This window comes from Lactuca sativa, chromosome 7, assembly GCF_002870075.4.
Source record: "Lactuca sativa cultivar Salinas chromosome 7, Lsat_Salinas_v11, whole genome shotgun sequence".
In the NCBI taxonomy this organism is placed as follows: Eukaryota; Viridiplantae; Streptophyta; class Magnoliopsida; order Asterales; family Asteraceae; genus Lactuca; species Lactuca sativa.
Window position 1 is genome coordinate 49,641,186 of NC_056629.2, and position 26,204 is coordinate 49,667,389.

A 26,204-nucleotide genomic window follows, 5' to 3' on the forward strand; every position below is an offset into this window, starting at 1 on the left:
ATCAGCTTTTTTCTATCAACCCTCTCTAAAACCCCAAGAACACGATTCTTTAGGGGAAGTTGAACCATACCCCACTTGTAAAAACATCGACTTTTTGTACAAATTGTCTTCATCTCCTTCCTGTTCGTTGCAAAATTGTCGTAAACACTAAACCCTTCATGCCTTTTCATTTCTACCACCATTTCTTTGCATAGCAAATGTGAAGGTAAAGTTGTTTTTATCCTTTTCAGGAATCTCTGATCACTGAACGACAACTTACTTGTTACTTACCGTTGATTTTCCCTATTTCTTAAATGTTTTATGTTACGATATCTGTTGGTTAGGAATCCCGTTCGTTTTTTTGTGAATGCAACTCATAATGAACAAGATAGGGTGATTCCCTTACTGTTTTTATGTGTACTTGGTTCTAATGTCCAATCGCTTAATCAAGGAGATATTATCGCTGCTATTCGCGCGTTTCCTGACTTCATACATTTGATTTCACTTTCTCGTATCACTCTATCATCTCAATGGCGTGTAACTTCATTCCCCATTTGATCTTACTTACTTTTGGTTAATGTCTTCCTTTTTCTTGAACTCTTTCTTATAATTCTTGAAGATTGTTGTGTTTCCTCCAAAAATCATGTACAATCGGATGTGATCAATAACAGCAACTTGGTTTATTTTACTTTTTGATTGTCTAGGAAACAGGGTTGTTTCTCCCCCTTTTGCAGAAACTTAGATTTTATGACTTTGAAAGAGAAAAACAAGGAGACATGAGAAATTACCTTTTTGTTCATTTCGACTTAATATGGACAAGATAAGTAAAAACAAAAGCATGATTAGACTTGGGTTTTGGTGTGTATTTCTTACCTGTTAAACTAATAAAATCATTAAATGACTTATATGTCTGTTTTTGATACATGAGAGGCTTTGTTTGCAGACACATACTAATCAGAATAGTTGGTATTGAAGGAATATAAAATGGAAGCAAAGAAGGAAGTTGTGAATGTGAATCCTAAGGCCATTATACACCAAAGATTTGGGGATAAAGCACATTACAATATAGAGGAAATTCAAGAATTTTCATCAAATGGATGTCCAGGGCTTGTTATTACACAGAAAGGCCCTTGCCTATACCGTTGCTGCTTGCAACTTCCTGATTTATCTGTTGTTTCAGAAGTCTTTAAGAGAAAGAAGGATGCTATGCAAAATGCTGCAGAAAAGGCACTAGAGAAGGTACATTGTATTTTTTGTTTCTTTATTTTAGTGATAATATTATAGTTAAAGTACTAAATCGGTAAAATGGTGAAAGTACACTGTGTTTTTCATGAAGTTTATTGTGAAAATGACATCTTTTATGTGTTTCAAGAAGAAATAGACAATTCTGTCCTCAGGAATCATGTGTTTTAATATCTCAAGTAGGCATTGAATATTTTCCAAATGGACACTCTTTTTCTTTAATTTATATCGACTGATATAAAATTATATTTCTTTTTTTGCAGTTAAGTGACCCTCCAGTAGAAAATCCATCAGATCAATTGGTATCTCGGCTGTCTTACTTATTCTCAAATGAGGTACCTGACTTTTAACCCCTATTCCTTATCTGTGCAAAAGACGAGAATACCCTCACCCTCATTCCTATCTCTTTCTATCTATTACCATGTAACAAATGCATCCTTATGGAACGTAATGCGGATGAGGAGGGTATTTATGTCTTTTGCACAAATGATAGATCAAGAGCGAGTCTGTTTGTCATGTCATGTCATGTCCTGTGTGGATTCAAATCTTGAAGTTCTTTTCTATACACTATTCACCTTTATAATACTATTTATTTGTATGCTTTTTCGGTTGACCAACAGTTTTATGCCATCTGTCATCCACTGAGTGGTCATTTTCGGGCATCTTTGCATAGAGAGGGTGACTTCAACGGTTTTGTCCCTGTTTCCATTATGCCCTTCTATGATTCAAAGATTTCTAATCTTTGTAAGAGCATAAAACCTGAGGTTGAGTTAAAACCATTGGATGTAACCTCAATTATAATGGAAGCTTCTGCAAGATTATCTGATACTGTATTCTGTTCTAAAGAGCTTTTGTCTCTAAAAAGAGTAACTCCATACCCTCCAGAAGTTTTGCAATTGGTGGAAGTGTCTTGTGAGAAAGGAACTCATGTCAAGGTTATTCGTGTTCCTTATATGGTTGATAAGAGTGTTGACTCATTGACTCTTGATGTTTCTTCAAATAAGTATTACATGGATGCCATTGCTCAACAACTTGGAGTTGCAGATGCTTCTAGGGTTTTGCTCTCGAGGTATGGTCTGTTTTATTTGGTGTTGTGTGGATAAATGATGTTTAAAAAATATTTGAGAAAAGGGAAAGTTTGTAAAACAGTTATAACTTAATGGAGGAAGCCTGCTTTTCCTAACTTTCTCTATTGAGTCATTCTTTCTACAAATTTCTTCTGAAAAACCACTTTGTTGCATAAATGCACATATAACCCTAAATCTATATCAAAACCAGGGTAATGTTGAAAATATTTTTATAGTACATTGACTTTTTTTGAATTCAGGGGCATTGGAAAAGCTTCATCAGAAACAAGATTGTACTTTTGTGCTCCAAAATCACACCAATTGGATGTGATATCTGGAAATGAGGTAAAAGAAGGTCATTTGGATGAAATATACTTAAATACAAGAGCAAGTTACTTATGTGGTCAAGATATATATGGGGATGCAATCTTGGCTACTATTGGATACTTGTGGAAGTCTTATGATCTTTTCCATGAAGATGTGTCTTCTCGCACATATTATAGGTTTTTACTTTTATCCCTTTTCTCAGTTGCTCATATTTATAGGTTTTTACCATGTTTAATCCAAAGTTTCACTTTTAATCATTATTTCACTGTTTCATAGCAAACTTGATACCCGAAACCTTGAAATGAGGATCAAATCGACATGAAACCATGCAATAAAGACCAAAAGCAGAAAGTCCTAGGTGCCAAAATCAATATGAAACCTTAAAATATTGACCAAAATCGAAAAAGGTTTCAGTTTTGGACTAAACACAGGAAAAATCAGAAAGTGCAGGGACCACTTTTGTAAATTACTCTGTAAATCTCTATAATGTTTTTTTTTGCTCATATTGTTTTGTCAGGTTACTTTTGAACAAGGTACCCAGGGGCATATATAAGTTGTCACGTGAAGCCATTTTTGCAGCTGAATTGCCCTTAAAATTCGGGACACGAAGTAACTGGCGGGGAATGTTTCCAAGGGACATCCTCTCCACCTTCTGCCGCCAGCACCACTTACCGGAGCCCGTCTTTTCCAGTACAACAACCGCCAAAACCACCCCGGGATCCGAAGAATCCTTCAAATCCGAAGTAAAAGTATTCTCAAAAGATCGGAATCTGATATTCCATTGTTTCCCTCAAGAATCATACAAGAAACAAACCGATGCTATCCAACATTCCTCTTTAAAAGTCCTCTCATGGTTGAATGATTTCTTAAATACAGATGGAAATACGATAAATGGGAACAAGGGCGATCTCGTCTTTTACCCCGAAAATATCTCGAAGGATTTATTGGCACAAATTAAGGGTAATTATGAAAAAATGTTGGGATTTGATGGTGGGAATCAGGATAAGATGTTTGAGTATCGGATTGAAGGGGTGGAATCGGAGATTACTCCGTCGAATGGGTGTTTAGTATGTGTGGGTTACTGTGTGTGGTTGGTTGGTGGAGAAGAGAGGGAAATAATTGAGAAAAATGAAGAATTTGAATTTGAGTTGGGAAGTGAGGCGGTGATTCCGGATCTTGAAGCGGTTGTGGGTGGAATGAGTGTGGGACAATCGGGTTATTTTAGAACCGAGTTGCCCCCTCGAGAGTTGATCTTTGCAGCCAATGGTGATTCCGAACGGATTTCGGTTTTACTATCATCAGGTGAGTACGGAATTGGAATTCAATTCCGTTCCGTTCCGGTCCTTTGTTTGTTCGGTTGCAAATGATTATGGAATGTAATTCCGTTGAAATTCACAAAAATACTTCGACAGATGGGTTTCAACATTCCGTCCTAAAACCCATGGAATTCAATCCCATTCCAGTCATGTGTTTCATTGCAAATGAGTATTTCGTGGGATTTGGTCGGAATCAGAATTCAATTCCATTCCTGTATATGTTTGGTTTAAATTCATTAGGAAATTTAATTCCATTGTAGTTCACAGAATCTTTTGACCAATGGGTTTCAAGACTCCGCCCTAAAACCCATGGAATTCAATTCCATTCCAGTACCATGTTTGGTTGGAATTGGAAAAGTCAAATCTATTCAAGTCCCACATTTGTTTGGTTGCGGATGAGCAACGTATTCAACTCCGGTTAAATTCACAAAATCCTTTTGACTGATTGATTTCAACATTCCATCCTAAAACCCATGTAATTCAATTCCGGGCATTTCTTAAAATTACTAAAATACCCTTTTAACTCTAGATTCGTGCTTCCCCCTCATGAATCCCATTCCATTTCTCAATGATAACCAAACGGTGGACAGAATTCAATTCCGCCAGATTCCAATTCCTTTGACCGATTCCATTCCTTCCAAAAACTTATGTTTCTATTTCTAATCTTTCAAATTTTAATAAATAGGTAACTGCAGCCTGGAATACACCACAACTTTGCTACGGGTTACCGAACCCTTAGAAGACCGAATGGAAAAGGCTTTATTCAATCCTTCTTTATCAAAACAACGTGTTCAATATGCAGTTCAACAAATTAAAGATTCTTCTGCCACTTTTTTGGTACATTCACAAATCTTTATACTTCTTCTTCAATGTTCAAGTTTAGGGACATTTTTTGAAGATCATATATTGTTTTTTTTTTGGTAGGTTGACTTTGGTTGTGGGTCCGGAAGCTTACTGGACTCATTATTGGATTATCCAACATCTCTTGAACGAATTATTGGTGTTGACATATCAGTAAAAGCCCTAGCTCGTGCAGCAAAGGTGAGATATTCCGTTTTTACCCTTTTGTTATTCGGGTAATTATTTTGTATTTTGTTTTACAGACTCTTCATTCAAAACTAAGCAACAATTCAAGTGTTCCAATCAAAAGTAGCTGTATTAAATCTGCTTTGCTTCTAGATGGTTCCATTACAACTTTTGATTCTCGATTATATGGATGTGATATTGGAACATGCCTAGAGGTAAACGAAATCCTCAATGTTACAAAAGTTTTAATTTGATCATTTAAAAAATTACTTTTGAAAAGGGTATTTTAGACATTCTTGATTTATCTTGTAGGTGATTGAGCACATGTCGGAAGATCAAGCAACTTTATTCGGTCACATTGTTTTGAGTTCTTTTCTACCAAAACTTCTCATTGTCTCCACTCCAAATTACGAATACAATGTAATACTTCAAAAGTCAACTCCCCAAAGTCAAGAAGAAGAAGAAAACAAAAACCCAACAAAACCTTGCAAATTTCGCAACTTTGATCACAAGTTTGAGTGGACACGAGATCAATTTCAAGTTTGGGCATCCGAAATTGCCAAAAAACACAATTATAGTGTTGAATTTAGTGGTGTTGGTGGAGTTGAAGGGGTTGAACCTGGTTTTGCATCACAAATTGCTGTTTTTAAGAGGGTTTGTGAGCTTCCGGAAGGTGGGGAGTTGAAGGATGTGCCTTATGATGTTGTATGGGATTGGAGGAGTAATGAATGAGATTTTGATGGAGTGAAACATTCTTTTGTGTTCATCTAACTAGTGATTTAGGTTAGAGTCTTTTGGATGTTAGAAAGATTTGGGTGTTAATTGTAGAAACATTAAATGGATCAAAGTATGTGGAGTTATCTTGGTTTTTAGTGAATGGTTTATTATTGGGAATTTGACTTAAGGGGTTGTTTTTTTTTGACTTAATGGGCTCAATGTGTTAAACATTTAATATGATATACATGATTGTTTCTTTTTTGACTAAATTTGGATGTAATGACTGAATAGGTGAAGAGGAAAAACTTTGCATAGTGTGTTAAAACACTAATCGCTTATCTATTTGCATTACCTCTTTTTTCCTCTCATGTTACAAACATGTATTATCTGTTTGATCGTTGATGGAAGATAAAAGATAAACATCTAGTATCCTAATTTATTTGTTTGTTTTAAAAGATTATGGAAAAAGAATGAGTTAGTAGAGAGAGAAATGTGGTTTTTTCGAACAAGTTTTGAATTTTTACAAATTTGTTCCTTTTTTATCCAATTTTCCATGTTTGTCTTTTTCTTTTTTTATTTTAATATCATTTTATCTAAAAAAAAAATAGAAATATGATGTTAGGTATTAACTGGGAGGAGTATAAGAATAGTATGATTGCAACACAAGAGAAATCTCAATCATGATAACTATCTAAACCTAAAACTGTAACAAAGATGGATTTTAAAGATTATTGTCAAATCAAATAAATATAACAATTTACTTCTATTGACTTGTTATCAGGACAATCTATTATTATTATTATTTTTTCTTATTATAATATTGTACTTTGAAAATTCTATTTAATTGTAGCATTGTCATATATATATATATATATATATATATATATATATATATATATATATATATATATATATATATATATATATATATATATATATATATATATATATATATATGCCAAAGTATTTTTTGTTGTTGTAATTGACCGGATTGTTTCCATTAGGCTCTATATCATATTTCTATTGTTAATGTGTATTTCATGATTCTAGTAGCATATAAAAAAAACTTAGTTAATTGATTAAAGGGGTGTTTGGATAGGAAAAAAAGAGATGCTTATTGCTTATTCTCACAATAAGCTAATTTAAGTGTTTAGATAAAATCCAGCTTATTAGGCTAAATAAGCTAATTTTAATAAGCATCCCTCCCCATGCTTATTGCTTATTGCTTATTCCCACCGCTAATAAGCTATAAGCAATAAGCTAAAAATTTAATCCAAACACCCCCTAAGAGTTGAAAGTTCTCATAAAAAAACAGTATTTAAGCATAATTAAGTAATGTAGCTTTCAACATAAACCTTCCTTTTTAATGCTATTGATAGATTAATAAACCAATTAAAATGGACCCCAAACAAGTAACAAAATGAAAATAGTTTAATTAGTTATATCAAACTTAATATTTGATTATGACAATTTAATTAATGCTCTTGGTAGATGGATCAACGAATTAAGAAAGCAATAGAATACCTAAAACATGGTGGTTTTACTTGTCAATGAATTTAGTTAACACAAAAGGATTAACGATCACATCACAATTAACCACCGAAGTTTCCGCCTTCCTTATTGTTCGAGTGTTTGACCAAGGCAACTACATGATCCAAAATTTGTTTCAATCAAACAGTGGACTAATATAAAAAGATTCGTCGATTATTATTTTTTATTTTTATTTTTTTTACTTTTATTTATTTAGACATCATAAGTCGATGTTGGGTATAATAATAATAATAATAATAATAATAATAATAATAATAAATATTACTATTATATAGCCAAAGCTAATAAGCCATCATATATGCCAAAGCTATCATATATGTAGTATAACTTGAATGTTTTGATGTATATGGAATTTATACAAGTATAAAAAGTGATCTAACTATGATTTAATAAAAGTTGCGGGTGTGAAGTGCACATTTGTATAAAACAAGTTTGATCTGCGCATGACGAATAACGAGGATCAAAGGGGTCACGACACCTTGCAAGATCAAGGGAAACTTTGTAGGTCAACATTATTTTAGACTAGAAATGCAGTGGAAAAGCATCTCCATAAGTGACGGATTAATATTTAATAAATAATTGACTTGGAACAAATTACCTATGGCCTACCATGTATATAATTGACTTGGAACAAATTACCTAATGGCTTACCATGTATATTTTCAATGTTAAAGTCTTGGGGGTTTTAACTAGGACTTGACCCGAGAAAATATGCTTTGTAGTTCACTGTTTTAGCATATCATCCAAAGGACGGGTCCCCTCCCATATCCTTACAAAAGCAGGGAGCTGGAGCGGGGGAACCCATTTTTATATAAATCTGACTTGGGAAAAATATGCTATAGTTTTAACTTTTAATTTCTGATGCCTTAAAGAAAATTTTAGATATAGAATTCTCTTGAAACGATTATAATTGTCACGTAACTACAAACAACTTTCGAGAACCACCAACTTCGTCATCTATATCCATTTTATGTATTTTGTATATATAAATACACATTATACTCCACATTTTGACAATGCTAAGATTTCTAACAACCCAAAATACCAACCTAGTACTTCCCTTTTTGTATCTTAGAATTTTGGTGTTCATGTTGACTTGTTGTAAACTTATCCTGTAAATAATAATTTGATTCTCATAAATAAAGTGAAAATAAATTTGAAGAACAACGATTAAACGATCTAACAAATATATGAGTTTTTTGTTATTACTCTGCATTTCCTATTTGCCCAACATTTTCTTTGTATAACATTTGGCTAGTTGACTTATATTTAACTAGTTGTGAGACCCGTATGTTATACGGGTCGGATAAAATAAAAAAAATTTAAATATAAAGGTTTAAACAAAAAAAATTTGAAATTTGAAATTTGAAATTTAAAATTTAAAATTTGAATTTAAAAAGAAATATATTAAATACTATATGAGTTGTAATATTGTAATTTAATTGTTATTTTCAATTAAGACAATTATTAATTAAGGTGTAAATATGATGTGTTAATTAAGAAAGATAAAAAAAAAAATGAGAAAATGACAAATGAAAAAAACATTTATTCAAAAATACTACAAAATGACAAGTGTTAAAACTCATAAGAGATTGACATGTGACAAAAAAAATCTTCATTTATTAAGGAGGATTATTAAATTAGTTATTTATTAATATTAATAATAGTTATTTATAATTAATATTAGATATTGACATCTACAAGATCAACATGAAGAAATACCCAAAAATGATAAACAACATGAAACAATTGTTAGAACCCACATAAAAAAATTGTATTAAATACACTGCTTACAAAAAGAAGCAATGAACAATCAATTACAAACTGAATTTCGTACTAGAAATAAACATAATTATAGTAATTAGATAAAGGTAAAAAAATGTAATATCCTAATACAAAATTGCGTACTTATTCATGCAATAGCTCTTTTTTTGAACACCTTAATATAATAAAATAGAACCATCTAGCAAGAAGCAAGAGAAAAAAAGAATACAAAGAGCCTTAGATCATTGAATTTTGAAGCTACAATGACCAAATAACAGTATTTCTAGTATAACTACCATCAAACCATTGAAAATAAGTAATAACAATGTTTTAAAAAAGGACACTCCTAAGCATAAGTGGCAAACTGAACACCACATTATTTTCGTATCTGTATCTCCATATGAACCAAATGAGGTCAACACAATAACTTCCAACACCTTCCTCTTATCAACATTAACCCTAGTCGAATCAACCAAAGACAATAACTCCAACATATTAGAGAAAAATGGGGAAATGGAGATCCAACCATCTAATCACCTTAATTCATATCTGATTTTCCACATCACAAAAAACAAACACATCATTCACATCCTCAATATCCGAAATACACAAAGCACACATCATCGAGGGCAAATCGATATTTTTGGCATCCAAGTTGTTCTTAGTAGGTAACCTATCCAAAAGCACACGCCAAAGAAGAACGTTAACCGTTACCGAGAGTAAACGACACCGTCTAGTATTAATAGAGTCTAAACGTAGGGTATACTTACGGCTGACAAAAATGTACCACGGAGAACCAACCAATATGTTACCAACCGAACCAATAAAATCGGTAGCCAACATGTTTGGTAGCTAATATGTTTGCCCGGTAATACCATGCCAATTAAGTAGTCTTGGTACGGTAACGGTACAAAATTTTGAATACCACGGTTGTACCATACCAACCAATATATATATATATATATATATATATATATATATATATATATATATACATATATATATATATATCAATCCTTACATTTTCAAGTTTTAGTTAGGAGTAACAACTAAAAAGTAATAATCGGAGTTACTAATATAATTCAATTGATATTGATTCTTTTTTGGACGAAACATTATAGTAAAAGAAATTCTAACACAAGGTTAAGAAAGGTACATGACACTAAAAGGATTTACTAAAACAAGCAACGACCACAACTTCAACTCACGTTCATATTTGGAAAACTTTCTAACCATTCAGTGATGATTATAAAGTGAAGTCTTATATAGATTATAGTCTTAAACTCTTCAAGTATATATATTATTTAAATATTTTGGTATATACCAATACCAATATGTACCAACCAAATTTTTTGGTAACCAACTAAGTTGGTACCAAGTATCATTGGTACGGTATTGATAGGTAAAACTTTGTGCTGATTATAATTGGTACGGTACACGGTTTGGAGGAAAAAAACTTGGTACCGTACCAATTCCACCCCTAGGTATACTTGTCTATATAACACCTGGTACTACTAACTGTAAACTCACCATCTATCTCTAACTCCCACTCCCACCTATCACTCCTGACCGAGAACACCACATGAGTTAATAACCAAGTCAATTACGCAAGTTGATCAGCATAAGCACCACCCGTGATATATCCATATTCCAAGCCCAAAACCACTCACCATTGTGTCACCTATTAGCAACAAGACAATATTTTTGAGTCTCCTGGGAATAAAGCCTAGGAAACAGAACCATTAAACTCACATTGCCGAATAAGACTTTCTGCCAAAAACGAGTACTATTCACATTCCCAATTGATTTTTCGCAAAAAAAGGGCAAAACCGCATCTACATGTAACTTATCTCACATACTTAACATGGACAACCACAACCCACAACCTTTCACCATAAGATGAAGGGCACTAAAAGCCTTCAAGCTGTCAATCCCTAGCCCATCTTTATCTGTGGAATTTAACACCAACTCCTACTTAACCCACGAGATTTTACGTTCCTTTTCCTCAACATCCCAGGTCAAGGATTCAACTAACCTTTACACAATCTCATGAGCCTTGAAAAAAGACATATAGTAAATACCAAGGTTACCAAATACAACTTTAGACTATGCATTAGATTTATGAAAATTTTCCAATGTTTATAGAAAACGAAATATTCAACTATAGAATAAAACTAAAAACAATATCATATCGGGGTAAAATCTTACCGAGGAACCTCATGATCACGAACAATTTTGCCTCATAATCGATCTAATGTGAAGGGAACCATTTTTCGCTTTGTAATATCTTAAAATCATAAAATTTAAGAAGGAAAGTCGGATAAAAGTAAAACACATATGTCAAAAAAGAATTTAAAATAAGAGAAATTAAATATCTTCCTACTTTTTGTTCCTACATATCCTCCTATCCAATAAAATGGTGAATATATAACATTTAATGAAATTTAATGATATTTTACGATAGTAATATGACATATATCATCATTTAAATAGGTAGGAGGATTTTTTTTTTTTTTTTTTTTTGTGGAACGGCAGGCATCTATTAAAAAAAGAAACTAGCCAGGGGCTAGAAGTTTGAATACAAAAGAGAACAAAACAAAAAACGACAATACAAGAGAACAAAAAAGATTACTGCCTACAATAACATTCGAGGACTGGGTCACTGCACAATTTGTCCACCTTAAATTTTGCCCTGACCGCTTCCGAGCATTGAGCCATAAATGGGAGAGGACTTGTACTTCATATGACAACACCGATTTGGATCTCGGAGATTCAGCATGAACCTTCTCGTTTCTGTATCTCCAAATGACCCACAAGAAGTATAGCATTATAGCTTCGTGAAACACCTTCAGTCTTTGATGCCCGCCAAGCCGATTTTTACAGTTAGCAGCTCTCTACAAGAGCTGGGGGAATGTTCCAGCAACCGCCACCAATTGCACAATTGCAGTCAGACTTCTATTGATACCGGGCATCCCACAAAGATATGGTCTTCCGACTCTGGAGCTTCATTACACATTCTACACAAGTTTGAAGAGTTTACGCCAATTCTGGAGAGATTCTCCATACATGGAAGTTTTCCAAGACCAACTCGCCAAGCTAGAACATTTAGTTTACCCGGAACCAGAGGATTCCATACCCATGCATCGTCACTACTATGGGGGAGAACCAGATTGTCGATATGTACCCTTAGCGATGAGACAATGTATACCCCAGACGACTCAAGTGACCAAATCCATTTTAGAGAGCCATCCACATTTACTTCCTGTTTAAAATGGTTTACGAAAGACACCTGATCCTTTGATAGAAACAAAAGGTAAGAAGATATTTAATTTCTCTTAAAATAATTGATTTTTTGGAAAGGGTTTAAATAAAAAACACGTCACCGTTTAAACGAACAAATTAAATTGAGTTCAATAAACCGGAAATACGTGACTGACAGACTGAGGCACGATTGGCGGGTCATAAAAAATGTAGTATTTGACTCGGATTCCGTACACCGACGGAGACACCTCCCCCGACGGTGTCGTCATGTTCATTTCTTGAAGCAAACGACGACTTCAACAATCAACCCAAATCCCAACAAATCCATTTACTAAATTATTGTTGCTTCAGATCTCTCCTTCTTCGCTGCGATTAGTTAGGGTTTCATTATCTTCTGTCTCTTACATATGCACCATTACCATTACCATTACCCCTACCGACACTTGTACAGATTTATACTAGTGTGCGTTGGTCGATGAACTAATTGGATCATGCATCGTGATCTGATTTGAATTCTTGTTTCTTACTGATCTCTTCACTTCCTAATCTCTCCCGCCAAAATGGTTGTTTCTGGACCTTTAACACCTGGCCAGGTAAACATAAAAACTGCTAATGCTTGTTTGATAAACTCTTCCATTGATCACGATGTGTAGTTGTTGGGATTTGATTTCGTTCTTGAGCACCAGATCAGTGTGTGGACTTTAATAAGTTCATTAAGTGTGAATGTGTGATATGATATGTTCAGTAATGCTCCATGAATTCCATTGTAGGATCAAAACTTATGTAATAATGAGTTATTTAGTTCACTTTTAACTCTTAGAATATTAGATCCTGTTAGAGAATGAACTTATACTGGACTTCTGTTTGCAAGTTTTTAAGCATTTCACTCAACATTGAAGATAGTTGCTCTAATACCCGATCTCAAAATTTCCCGTTCACCATTGACATTACCTCTGTATATGAAATCATTTTAAATAAGAGGTCAATCCATTGGCTCCATTCATAGCGTCATTGATACAAATTCATTGCCCATGATATCTGGCACTGTTTTATTGCAGGTTTCCTTCTTGCTTGCAATCATTCCTATTTTTGTTGCTTGGATATATTCTGAGTGGTTGGAATACAAAAAATTATCATCTGCATCTAAAGTGTAAGCTTATTAACAGAGTCAAAGCTTTAGATCATAATTACAATATTCCATGTCTTTTCTGAACATGGAAAGATACATTATTCATCACTGAAATACTCACCCCTGTTTTCTGTGAACAGTCACTCAGACAACAATTTGGTTGAATTGGAGACCAACACAAAGGAGGAAGATGACCGAGCTGCTTTGTTGGAAGGAGGTGTCACAAGATCATCATCATCATTGAAACAGCCTGTTACAGCCATTAAATCTAACTTAATTAGGTAAGTCTATCGGTTTGATGAATATCCATATTTTGTTTTTCTACTATCCTCATTACTTACTGTACCTTTATTTTCTGCAGATTTCTGACAATGGAGGATTGTTTTTTGCTGGAGAATCGAGCAACCTTGAGAGCAATGTAAGTCATATGAATTTGTTGGTGTTAGATTTTATATTGATACTTCTTTTTCATCTATAAGCTTATGATCTATACAACATTATGCAGGTCAGAATTTGGAGGAATTTTGTTCTATTTCTATATATGTGATCGCACCAATTTGATTGCAGAATCTACCAAGGTGAATTTTTTTACCTTGTTTACACTAACTGAAAACCAGGCTATGTTTATTTGTGTATTTTAGTTGATACCCTTTTTCTTGAACAGAGCTACAATCGCGATCTTTTCCTCTTCCTATACATTCTTCTTATCATAGTTTCAGCAATGACTTCTTTAAAGAAACATAGTGACAAGTCAGCATTCTCTGGAAAATCAATATTATACCTCAATCGGCATCAGACAGAGGAATGGAAAGGATGGATGCAGGCAAGAATTTTCTCAATATCTTTACTCTGAATTCAGCTTTCTTGATAGTAATATTATATCATTTTCCATAAAAACAACAGTTTTCTAAGGGTTTATCTATGAGTAACAACATACATGAATATTTCTAAGGGTATTATTGTAATTTTCCCTCACCCCTTTTTTTCTTTGGTGTAATTTTGACAGGTTCTCTTTCTGATGTATCATTACTTTGCTGCTACAGAGATATATAATGCTATTCGTGTGTTTATTGCTGCATATGTCTGGATGACTGGTTTTGGAAACTTCTCATATTACTACATCCGCAAAGATTTCAGTATCGCACGCTTTGCTCAGGTAAACTTTTAGTACTGATGAGAATTAGGAGGGGCGTTTACGTCATTTAGGTCTTAAACTTAATATTATTGTTTTTTCTATTGCAGATGATGTGGAGGCTAAACTTTTTTGTGGCCTTTTGTTGCATTGTACTTGACAATGATTATATGCTCTACTACATCTGTCCAATGCACACACTTTTTACTCTTATGGTGTATGGAGCACTTGCTATTGGTAGCAAATATAATGAGATAAAATCAGTGATGATTACAAAGATCTTTTCATGCTTTCTTGTGGTTATCTTGGTTTGGGAGATTCCAGGAATTTTTGAATTCATCTGGAGCCCATTGACATTCCTATTAGGTTAGTTTTACTCCATCAAAACTAAGTTTTTTTTTAGTTATGATTTTAGTTTTAAAAATGAGGTCCTTGAGAGTAATTTGTTGCTTGTACAGGGTATAATGATCCTGCAAAACCGAATCTCCCTCGATTACATGAGTGGCATTTCAGATCTGGGCTTGATCGATATATATGGATCATTGGAATGATATATGCATATCTTCATCCTAATGTAAGATTTTGAAAGTTAACCTAAATGCAAGAAATAGCAACGTACTTTCATTTCTTTGTTTATTATAGAATGCTATAATAAATAAATAAATGAAAGTACGTTGCTATTTCTTGTATTTAACCTTTGAAGTTATATAAACTCAGGTTGAAAAGTGGATGGAAAAACTTGAGGAGTCTGATAGTAAGCGGAGACGTTCTGTTAAAGCAACCATTGTTTCAGTGTCTGTTTTGGTTAGAATAAATCTTCTCTTTTTTAATTTAATTTATTTTTTTCTTATAAAAGGCTATATTAATTATATTAGCTTCTTTTCAGGCTGGATATATGTGGTATGAATACATATACAAATTGGACAAAGTTACATACAACAAATATCATCCCTACACATCATGGATACCTATAACGTGTGTAATTGATTCCTTCTTTGATTACTTACATATATTTTAAGGCTAAATGCAAGGTTAAAATAGTCATTTTTTTTCTTGCAGTGTGTACATTTGCCTGCGAAATTTCACTCAACATCTTAGGAATTTCTCATTAACCCTCTTTGCGTAAGCTTCCCTTACCTATCACTATTTTAATTCTCCAATTTATGAATATATCATTTATGCATATTTACTTTAAAAAAATAAATTAAAATGTACAATTTCTATATTTTAATAGGTGGCTTGGGAAGATTACATTGGAGACGTATATATCCCAATTCCATATCTGGCTAAGGTGCATATTACTATTTTCTCGTACTCCATTAAAGTCGAAAATTTACAAATTTGCCCTCATTTATTTTATTTCCCAATAACACAGATCAGATATTCCCAATGGACAACCAAAGTGGCTTCTATCTTTCATCCCAAATTATCCTATGCTCAATTATATGCTTACAACTGCAGTATATGTTTTGGTGAGCAAAATTATTATTGTTCTAAATAACCTTTTTAAAATTTTATCTTTATCATATAACATATTAAATCTGTTATTTTTCACTTTATGCAGATATCTTGCAGGCTTTTTGAATTAACAAACACACTAAAATCAGTTTTTATACCTACCAAAAATGATCGACAACTTCTCTCTAATTTTCTTGCTGGAGCTGCAATTTCCACATGTTTATACTTAATTGCTTCACTTGTTGTTCAGATTCCTCAGTAACCGGTAATAGCAACATACTTTTGTGTTTTATATTATTTAACACTATAAATTTTTTTTGCTTAATTATGTTGTTAATGTGTGTTTACAGGATCTTACATACATGAAACATGAAACATACATACAAACATATGTAGATCATCTTGAAACAAATATACATCTTCATTTTTCATACAAGGTACAAGGAAATCCACACCATTGTTGTCTAGTTTTACAAAAGATGACCATGACACCAAGTCTAGTTCTCATCAACCCTTATATCCATACATGTAAACATATGTAACCTAGATCTGTTCTTTGTGTTTGTGTTGGTTGTAATCATTAATCTACGCAATTACATTCTTTAAGAATGTAAATCATCCATGCTCACTTTTCTATTAGACATTAAATCTCATTTACTTGATGCTCCTCTAAAGTGTCGACATTAAACAAATCAGAATGTAAATCACGCTTCCCAACTTAAATTTCAATAATTTTTTTTCATTAACATACATTATAAGGAAAGGAACACCTCAGTAAGTCTATTTATCATCCTAAACGGTGGCCTGGAATCAACTAGTTTCATATAATAATAACTTCACCATGGAACATTCATGATTAACGGCACCAAACAAACCTACAAAAAAGATCATTTATGTCACCACGATTAAGGGAAGGTCAACCTCATCATGAATGAAATATGAATCACCAACATATATAAAACATATCACATCTATAATAAAGGATCATACATAATATTGCATGCAAGATAAAAAAAAACAATAATAATCCCTTTTCAAAGTCTGTCTTGAAAAACCGGTCCTATAGATCATGTTGAATGAGTTGAAAGATGCATATGCAGGTTGTAGTTGTTGGAGATATGCCCACTGACACTATAAGTTAGTAACACTGCCAAAAGCAAGAAATAAATAGGTACAAAGACTAGTTTATTATTTATTATGGTTTAATTAGAAATTAAAAGAGAGGACTTATTTTGTAATAAGTCAAAGGTTTAAATTATGGAAGACACTTGCATACCTATCCTCCTGAGCGAGAATCAATAGGTTTGAACCTATTCGTTGATGGTGGTGCTTGAACCTACACATGTTCTTTCATCCTCAATGGATCTTCAGTCCCAACTCTTGAGTCATACACTCAACTTCAGATGGACACACACACACACACACACATTCCTTCCTAACTCATCCTATGACGCGGTATCTATAATAGCAACATTGTCAGACCGAACAATCATATCCTACGAGACAGACCCTAGTATTGAAGACACCTTCCATCTCTCTTATCTTTCCTTTGCTAACAAATCGATCCTTCTTCCTTAGGTGACGGGAGGTCGACATACAATCCTATCACATCAGGCATCAACTTTAACCATTGGCTGCTCAGTCCCTAACGAAGGTTGGAATCCTTCCATCGATTACCTTGATCACCTTCTTCTTAAATCTTACAACTAAAGTCGGTTACTACATTGAAAAATGTTCTTAGAATCAATCACTTTCTTACGTAGATCTACATTAATTAGACTTAATCCTTCATGGCCACTTGGGTCCAAACTTAGAGCCACTCTCCTAGGCATCACCATAAAATAGGTAATGATGGAAACAATGCAAAACAAATTTATAGTGTTAGCCATACTATCTACCCAACTACCAGTGGCTTAGTAACTTTGTGACTTTTCCTCATCCAAGTGCGAGTCATGTGCTTGGGTAGTATATGCCTATACTACCATTCATACCTATTCATACTTGTCCCAAGAATTTTCCCGAAGTAACTAAGTCACTTTTCAACACTATATACGATGACCGCTAAACATATATGTATGTGTCCCAATAAGCATATACAACAAATTGTCCTAGACTCTAATAGGATTTTGCATCTCTACCGATGCCCTACCCCATGAATATATGCCTTATCAAGCACATACTATACTTCCTAGACTCTCATTCTAGAATTCCTTCCACTTCACCCTGCTATCAGCTGATGAAGAACTTCTGCCAATATGAACTAATTATTGGACGATAAAGCACCAAAAAAACTTTAGAGACGGATTCAACAAATTCCTGAAACATTGTTGGTTAGGGAGGGGAGCAGACAGTGTGAGTTTTGTGGTTGTTGCTGAGATTGAGGATGTTGTTGTTGCTTTGATTGTAGAGAACCTCTCCTTTATAGCGTATTGACAATTTCACCTCTGGTTGTTTTATGGGGGCATGATGACAAGTTCGAGTTATGGGTGCTGCTTGTTTCTTAAGCCATTGGAAAATGTATTGTTAATTTTGGTAAGCATTGCTATTTTTTCACTTAGAGCTGTGGTTGATCTTTTGGGGCTATATACATCTCATTCGGGGTGTAGCTACATACACTTAAGGTGGGTCTTAAGACCTACCTAGTTTTTAATATTTTCTAGAAATTATATAGAAATTTTTTTAAGACCTTCCTTTTGGTATTGATAAAAAATTAAGAACTTACCTAATTGCAATGAGGGAACTATATTGTTTCTCAGTTTCTAGTTCTACATTCGCCATTATTGGGTGATAATCCTAGGGGCAGTTCCACTATGGTGCCCATAGTGGCACCGACAACCCATGGTTTTTTCGGACACAATGTAAAATTTTTCGATTTTATTTTTTCTACTCTTGTGCCACTATGTAACAAAAAAGTGCCACTGGCAAAACCTACTATGAAATCTTGCGTCCGTCCCTGGATTAATACCATGTGACTTTTGGTGATAATTTTACTGATGATCAAACGTAATTCAAAAATCGAACTTAATTTAAGAAATAGGCTGTTGGAATTAAAAGGAAGCTGAGGTTAATGATATTGTAAGTAATGTTATTGCTGGTTCCTTGTGGTGCAAGATGGAATTATTATCTTTGACTTATTTTCCCCCGGAGGTTGCTCATGTTCATTAAAGGTGCTGTTGAATTTTGGTGAATATATAGGCATAAGTATTGGAATTAATAGGGAGCCTCTCTCATTCTCTCAAGTTAGTCTTCCTCAAGTTTTGGTCCAAGAATGGACTCTTTTGCCCCGTTGTTTTCCTTAAATGTTGTTGTCGCTTGTAGTAGAGTTCATTGCAATTTCGCTTGCATTTCATGATTTTTTTTTGATTGTATTTTTTTTTTCTTAATATAATTTTATGCCGTTCTAAATAAATAAATAAATTCAAACAAGAATAAATGATCACTTAAATTTATGGTCGTTTCTTTATTTATTTCAGTACATAAATGATACTAGAAAAGTTTATATAAACTACTTAGGTCCACAAGCCAAAGATAAATACATCACATTCACATCCGAATATTAGATACGAAATTTAAGGAAAACTCAAAGTATGAGATTTTAGTACCAAAACATATTCGCTAGGGCCTACCCCAACCTCCATTAGATAGGTGGGTAAATAGGATTAATAATTCTTCGTACATAGGCTTCTTCGTTATATGAACCAAGTGACTACAAATTAATTGCTTCACCTTGAAATCCTCATAAACATCTGTCGAGTTGAGTATCTCATATTTATACTGATTTATTGATACTAAAGAATTTAAGAGAAACTATCTAGGGGAAGACTGGACTTGGCTGTAAATTAGAGTTGAAGCTCGATCAGGGGCGGATGCAAGATTTCACAGTAGGGATTGCACGATAGTAGAAAAAATAAAATTTTAAAAGATTTTGAAAAATTTTCCACTACAGCCAGAAAAGTTAGGAGTTGCCGGTGCTACCGGTGACCCCCTAAATCCGCCCCTGAGCTCGATATGTTAAGAGTATGTTGATCTTTAGCGATATGCAACAATCAATCTTCGATTGAAAGAAAAACTAACCTAAAGAAATATACTAGAAAAGAACTATAGATATGTAGAAACTAGAAAAAATGGAGACTGTTTTCATTATGTTCCAATACCTTTTTCGTTTTTTTTCAATTGCGAATATCAAGTATCAACCATTGGCATATGGTGTGCATCCTTTAATAGCTGATGCGCTCATGCACATATACACCGGTTGATAGTGTATAGTGTGTGTATAAGGGTGCTAATAATTAACATCTAAAAGGATAGTACTAAAATAACTCCAAAAAGGGTTTTTATCTCTTAGTTTTCAAAAAATGCCTAGTTTTCAACAAAAGCATTATATAGTGTGTATGTATAAGGGTGATATTCTGCACCTCCTGGTTTATTTTTAGCATGGTGACTACGCGCCGAGTTGAGGTTGGGTCCGGTTCGGGATCAGGAGCTGGCCGTCAAGGTGAGTCAGCTGCATTGGATGACAGGATTAGGGTTGTTGCTCGTTTCCGAGCTCAGTTACCAAAGATGTTTGGGTGTATCAAGATGTAACATCCCAAATTTCAAGTCCAAAAATTTCGTTTGTACTTAAGTAATTTATAAATTCGTTTACTGAAAACATTGTCAATATCATATCAATCCATAAACCATCATGAACATGTCTCCAAAATCAAAACATCGGACATTAGTATAAATCAGAGTACAATCCCAGAAACTCATTGCGGAAATCATGTGTGTGTGTGATGCGCTGCTACGCCGCCGACTCCTTCCCCTTGGATGAAGAGGTAACTGAAACCAAAACCGAAACTGTAAGCACAAAGCTTAGTGAGTTTCCCATCATACCACATACCATATAATCATACACGCTGCCAGGCAACTCTGGGGTGCCCGACCTACCCATGTCAAGCCATTCTGTGGTGTTGACTACCCGTGTCAAGCCATTCTGGTGTGTTAACTACCCATGTCAGGACATTCTGGAGTGCCTGCCTACCCTCCGGTCTATCTCACCCGGTCACAGGGACTATTTCACCCCTACTACTATCACATAATAACATATCATAAACATGCTGTCAGACATATCTGGGGTGTTCGACCTACCCTTTGGTCCTAACAACCGATCGGGGGACTATTTCCCTCCTACTACCACTATCACATAGAACATATCATACTGACACATAGAACATATCAAGTAATAGCAAACCAGACAATTATCACAAAGACAATCATCTCAACTATAAACAACTACTAGTGGGTCGGCCTTGGTGCCTTAGACCCGCTTCTACTGGAAGGTAACTCACCTCAATGTCGCGTAGTGTTTGAACTGTCCTCGGCGTGAAAATCGACTCTCCTCGACTCCTTAATCCCTACACGATAACCCTTTTAAGTTATCAATTTGTACTTGTAACCCTTAACCAGGGTCAACTCAAATTCGGTCAAAGTCAACTTTGGTCAACATCCAGTTGACTTGACTCGCCGAGTTGGTCTACCAACTCGTCGGGTCTATACTCCTCTAACTCAATACAACTCCCGACTCTACTCGTCGAGTCTAGCAAGAACTCGACGAGTTATCCTTCAATCATACCATAAAGAGCATTTTCAACCGACTCGTCGAGTTCCCCTTGAACTCGTCGAGTTTATCTCCCTCATAAGAATGTGTTCAGTCTATGACTCGCCGAGTTGTATGAACAACTCGTCGAGTCCATCTTCATGGTTTGGGAGATTTCCTTGGACTCACCGAGTTTGTTCATACACTCATCGAGTCCCATGATTTCCAGGTCTATAATCTCGTCCAAATTTGTTGAGTCCTTCTCTAGACTCAACTAGACCCCCAAAACAACAAAGGTTGGGGAACCACTACCCGACTCGCTGAGTACCAAGAACAACTCGCCGAGTCCACTAAGGTCCATGTCCACAAACTCGATTTCTGCTATGCTCCTCTCATCCAAAGGGTAGATCTGACCTCTTAGGGTCGATATAACACGTAAAGTCACGAACTTTACGTCCATGCATGGGTCTTTAAGCTCAAAAGGACCAAAAATGAGACCTACAAGATACATGGGGCTCTCATGGCCATAGAGTTGACACCTTTATGCCATGAGACCCCTCCAAAGACCAAGATTTGAAGCCATAACTCCATATTACACTCCACAACCCGAAAATGGCTTAGAATGCCCTAAATATACCAAAATCCAAGCCTTAAAGATGATTAAACACATGGAAGATCAAGATAGACGTTTTTTTACCTTAAATGAGCTGAAAATGGAACACAATCTCTGGATCTTCTAGCTTGAACTTGAACTCTGTAACAACGCAATTTTTCAAACAAATTTTTCATTTTAAAAATAAAGTATTTTCATTCAAAACAAGGGATAAATAATTTAAGTGTCATGTCAAATACAATTTGTTTAAACCCCAAGATCATAAAAACATTCTCCAGTGTGTACCGATCACGCCGGCGCCTTCCCACGGTCCTCGCTAGTACCTGAAACATATACATAACAACTGTAAGCATAAATGCTTAGTGAGTTCCCCAATATACAACTTACGCACATACGCCTTTCCAGGCCCTGACCTTCCGGTCCATGTGTCTCAGGGGACTTCCGTCCCTGCTGGGTAAACCTTCCGGTCCTACCCACGCCGACCTTCCGGTCCATCACACAACATATTGCCTTCCGGCCCATAACATATTGCCTTCCGGCCCATAATATAATCGCCTTCCGGCCCATAACATACATAACACATATAACAAGCAGCTTACCACATATAGCATACATATCACATATCATATCTGACCTTCCGGTCACACAGTCAAACCCTTCCGGGTACAGTATAGTGAGAAGACTCACCTCGTGAATGCTGAAAGCTAGCAAATCCTGAAATCACTCGTGCACAATCCGACGAGCTACAACCTCCCTATAACATCACAAATCTCTCATTAACACTTATATCTTCTAAGTGTGACTATCCCTAAGAAGTCAGACTTAGGTCAACTCTGGTCAACGGTCAACGGTCAACTCGTCCGGACTCGGCGAGTACCATGTCGACTCGGCGAGTCTAGACGTCCTCCAACTCTCTGAGATTCCCTATCTACTCGTCGAGTATCCTCCTTGACTTGACGAGTTACTCCTGGAAGAATCGCGGGGCCACCCCGACTCAACTCGCCGAGTCTGAAGAACAACTCGACGAGTCCCAGTTAATCTTCAAGCTACTCGCCGAGTCTGTTCATCGAACTCGGCGAGTCCATGCCATGCAACCGCTCAAACTGCATCCTAAGGTCAGAACTGCTTCGACCATCCCTTGGTCTGGCCTTCCTAGGCTGATCCATCACGTAAAGTCCTCATTTCAGTGCTCATGATACACCATATGATTCATAATTTGCATTTTGACCTAAGGCATAAGGATTCCAATCCAAAACCTTCATCAATTCCCGAAATGCACAGACATGGGACATTCTGGACCTCCAAAGGTCCCAATACAGGGTTACAATCGACATGGGGACTAGGGTAACATTCAATCTATTCACAAAAGGGTTCCATAAACCCTAATTCCATAATCACATCAACATAGCAGAGTATACTCGAATTCTTACTTGGATGATGTATCCTCTGTGTCCCCAATCCTCAGAATGTGACTCCCTTGCTGCTCCTTTAGCCAATCCCTTCTCTTCTTTGTACAACCACTCTTCTATAATCAACAATGGCCTATAATCCTTGCTCTAGATGCACACAATCGATTTAGGGTTCTTCTCAGAAGGCTAAAATGAATAATGACGGCCAATAAGTCTCCTTTGTACGTCCCAAACCTGAACGGTTAGGGTTTTCGCTAAACAGCGTAGACTCGCCGAGTCCATATCTGGACTCGTCGAGTCCAGTCGCGAACCCGCGACCAAGTCTGCAATCCTACTCGGCGAGTCTAGGCTCCAACTCGCCGAGTCCCCTCTTAAATCACCCCAAAAACATAATTTAACAATACCTAAGATTTCGGGCTGTTACAAACTCCCAAGCTCCTTTCCTGTTCTCGAGCTTCACAATTCACCAAAATACACAAAAATAGCCTTAGAACACTCAAACAAGGCTAGGGTTTCAAGCTTATGTCTTTTGGAAGTATAAGGGACGATGGAGGCTGAGATGGGGAGAGATAAGTTGTTTAAATAGGGTGCAAACCCTCAAATTTAGGGTTTCACTCAAACAACGTTTACTCGCCGAGTCGGTCTCCCGACTCGTTGAGTAGATCACTTAAACTTCTCGCGGATCATGAGTCTACTCGACGAGTTGGGCCACCAACTCCTTGAGTCCTAGAGAAAAATATAAGAATTGCTTGAATTAAATGCATACAAGGAATCAGGTACTACACAAGACCGTCATGGTTGCATACTTTGATGAGCGTTATGTTGCTTTGTCTGAGACTGCTGCTACTGTAGCCATTGCAGCGTTGTGGTTGCAGGGGTTGGATCAAGTCGGACTTTTCAATATCAAGACTTTGACAATATGAAGCCTTCTCATATTTATGTCAAACTCACACCCCAATTCCTCTCAAATATAATAAAAGTTCCTTCAAATCTTCATATCTTCAGGACAAATTCCTAGTGTATCTTCAAACTTCCAAAGAACATCTTCAACCATTTCCCAGAAAGCAAACTCTTCAAAATAGTTATTAAGAATTTGTAGGTAATTCTTACATAATCTAGTATTCTATAACACATTTACTATTATTTCGATTAATTTTACACACATTACTATGTGTTAAATACTATTAGGATTTCAGATATTTCGCGTGTTCTAATCGGAAGAACATCACTACCACATCGTACCCAACGAAGAACACACACTCGAGGTGAGTTCATACCCCTACAATTTTCATGGTTTTTATATGTTTTAGGGGGGAATTCAAGTAAAACACAAGATATATTATGCTAATATACATACCGTTACATTTATATTTTTATTAAATATAAATATACATATGGGTACAAATTTGATACCGTAAAACTTTAACCCTTTTGTAACATGTCGAGCAAAAATGGTATAATTATATAAACAAACATATATAATTATTTTATTTCAACTTATTATCATCTCAAATTTGATAATAATATACAAAGGATCCACATTTCAATGAAACATTTATATAAACTATAATATGTATAGTTCATGGAACTTACACACTATTTTACCTGATTGGGGGCACAAAAAATAATTATTTAAAAGAGTAATTATTTTTCATAACTATGTAAACATTTACATGAAAAGGAGTTTTTAATTATACTACATGTGAACAGTCAATATGGCTTTGTGAGACACGTCTTCAAGTACTTACCTAAGTACCAACAAAAGTCTTGTATTATAACCAGAGTCTCCTGAAGGGAGAGTGTGACAATTGTGTATAGATCTATACGGGACTAACAATCCCGCACCTAAACTGTTAGCTACAGTTGGACCGACATGTCTGGGGTGACAAATGTCGTAACATTCCAACACCCGAAGAACATCGTAACAGGCCAACAGTCGCTAAGTATGGTTATAATAATTCACAAATTGGTATTAACAATACATTTGGTTTACGAATACATACACGTCTTCAAATGGTTTTATTTATTTAAAACTACATTACATTAGTTCCCAGTTAATACAGTTACATTTCAGGAAACATACAAAGGGTTTTACACAGATACGATTACAGTACATTATTTTCTAGTACAATATAGTTTACATTCTGGAAACATATGTTCAAACAGTTTTATAAAGATATAAAACTACACTATACTACTACAAAGTACAACAATACTTATACATTTTGGTCTTGGAACATTTACAACTACATTACATATAAAAGAAAATATTGGATTTTCTGGAAGAACATACAATCATTTTCAAGGAAAAAAGACACTTATTTCTCATACAAAATGCTTATGAACTCACCAACTTAATTGTTGACACTTTCTTTGCAAAACCACTTGTATTCTCAGGAAATCAGTAGATAGGTACCCACACATGTTTTGGTGAAGATGGAGCTTAGTATTGTTACGTCTTATATTTTGTTGTATGCTTTTGGAGTTACACAATGATTCAAATACAATATAAATATTAAATTATCATTACAATTTTTCTAATGCTTTGATCTCTATTATGCAATTGTTGTGATACTGAACATGACGTTATTTGCCCCCGGTCGTTTCCACCCTTTACTCGGTTCGAGGGTGTGAC

At 35.1% G+C, this 26,204-nt stretch overlaps 2 protein-coding genes across 4 annotated transcripts; both read left to right on the forward strand.

Annotated features, from left to right (window-relative positions):
• Positions 1–8: 8 nt before the first annotated feature.
• LOC111908065 (small RNA 2'-O-methyltransferase) lies at positions 9–5,861 on the forward strand. 3 transcript variants are annotated; one of them, XM_023903904.2, is made up of 11 exons: positions 9–205; positions 684–837; positions 923–1,218; positions 1,485–1,556; positions 1,842–2,290; positions 2,549–2,791; positions 3,133–3,917; positions 4,617–4,768; positions 4,856–4,972; positions 5,035–5,172; positions 5,270–5,861. In XM_023903904.2, exons 3-11 carry the CDS (start codon positions 964–966, stop codon positions 5,687–5,689), a joined length of 2,631 nt encoding a protein of 876 aa, XP_023759672.1. In that variant the 5' UTR covers positions 9–205; positions 684–837; positions 923–963; the 3' UTR covers positions 5,690–5,861. The 3 variants fall into 3 exon arrangements, with proteins under 3 accessions (XP_023759672.1, XP_023759670.1, XP_023759671.1); XM_023903902.2 differs by lacking the exon at positions 684–837; XM_023903903.2 differs by lacking the exon at positions 684–837 and having other exon boundaries at positions 955–1,218.
• A 6,553-nt stretch (positions 5,862–12,414) lies between these two features.
• LOC111908066 (protein REDUCED WALL ACETYLATION 4) lies at positions 12,415–16,635 on the forward strand. The gene is made up of 16 exons (XM_023903905.3): positions 12,415–12,843; positions 13,309–13,400; positions 13,520–13,660; positions 13,741–13,797; positions 13,885–13,957; positions 14,044–14,202; positions 14,386–14,535; positions 14,622–14,877; positions 14,970–15,085; positions 15,229–15,315; positions 15,398–15,486; positions 15,571–15,633; positions 15,746–15,802; positions 15,887–15,983; positions 16,076–16,234; positions 16,320–16,635. Exons 1-15 carry the CDS (start codon positions 12,811–12,813, stop codon positions 16,229–16,231), a joined length of 1,626 nt encoding a protein of 541 aa, XP_023759673.1. The 5' UTR covers positions 12,415–12,810; the 3' UTR covers positions 16,232–16,234; positions 16,320–16,635.
• Positions 16,636–26,204: the final 9,569 nt, after the last annotated feature.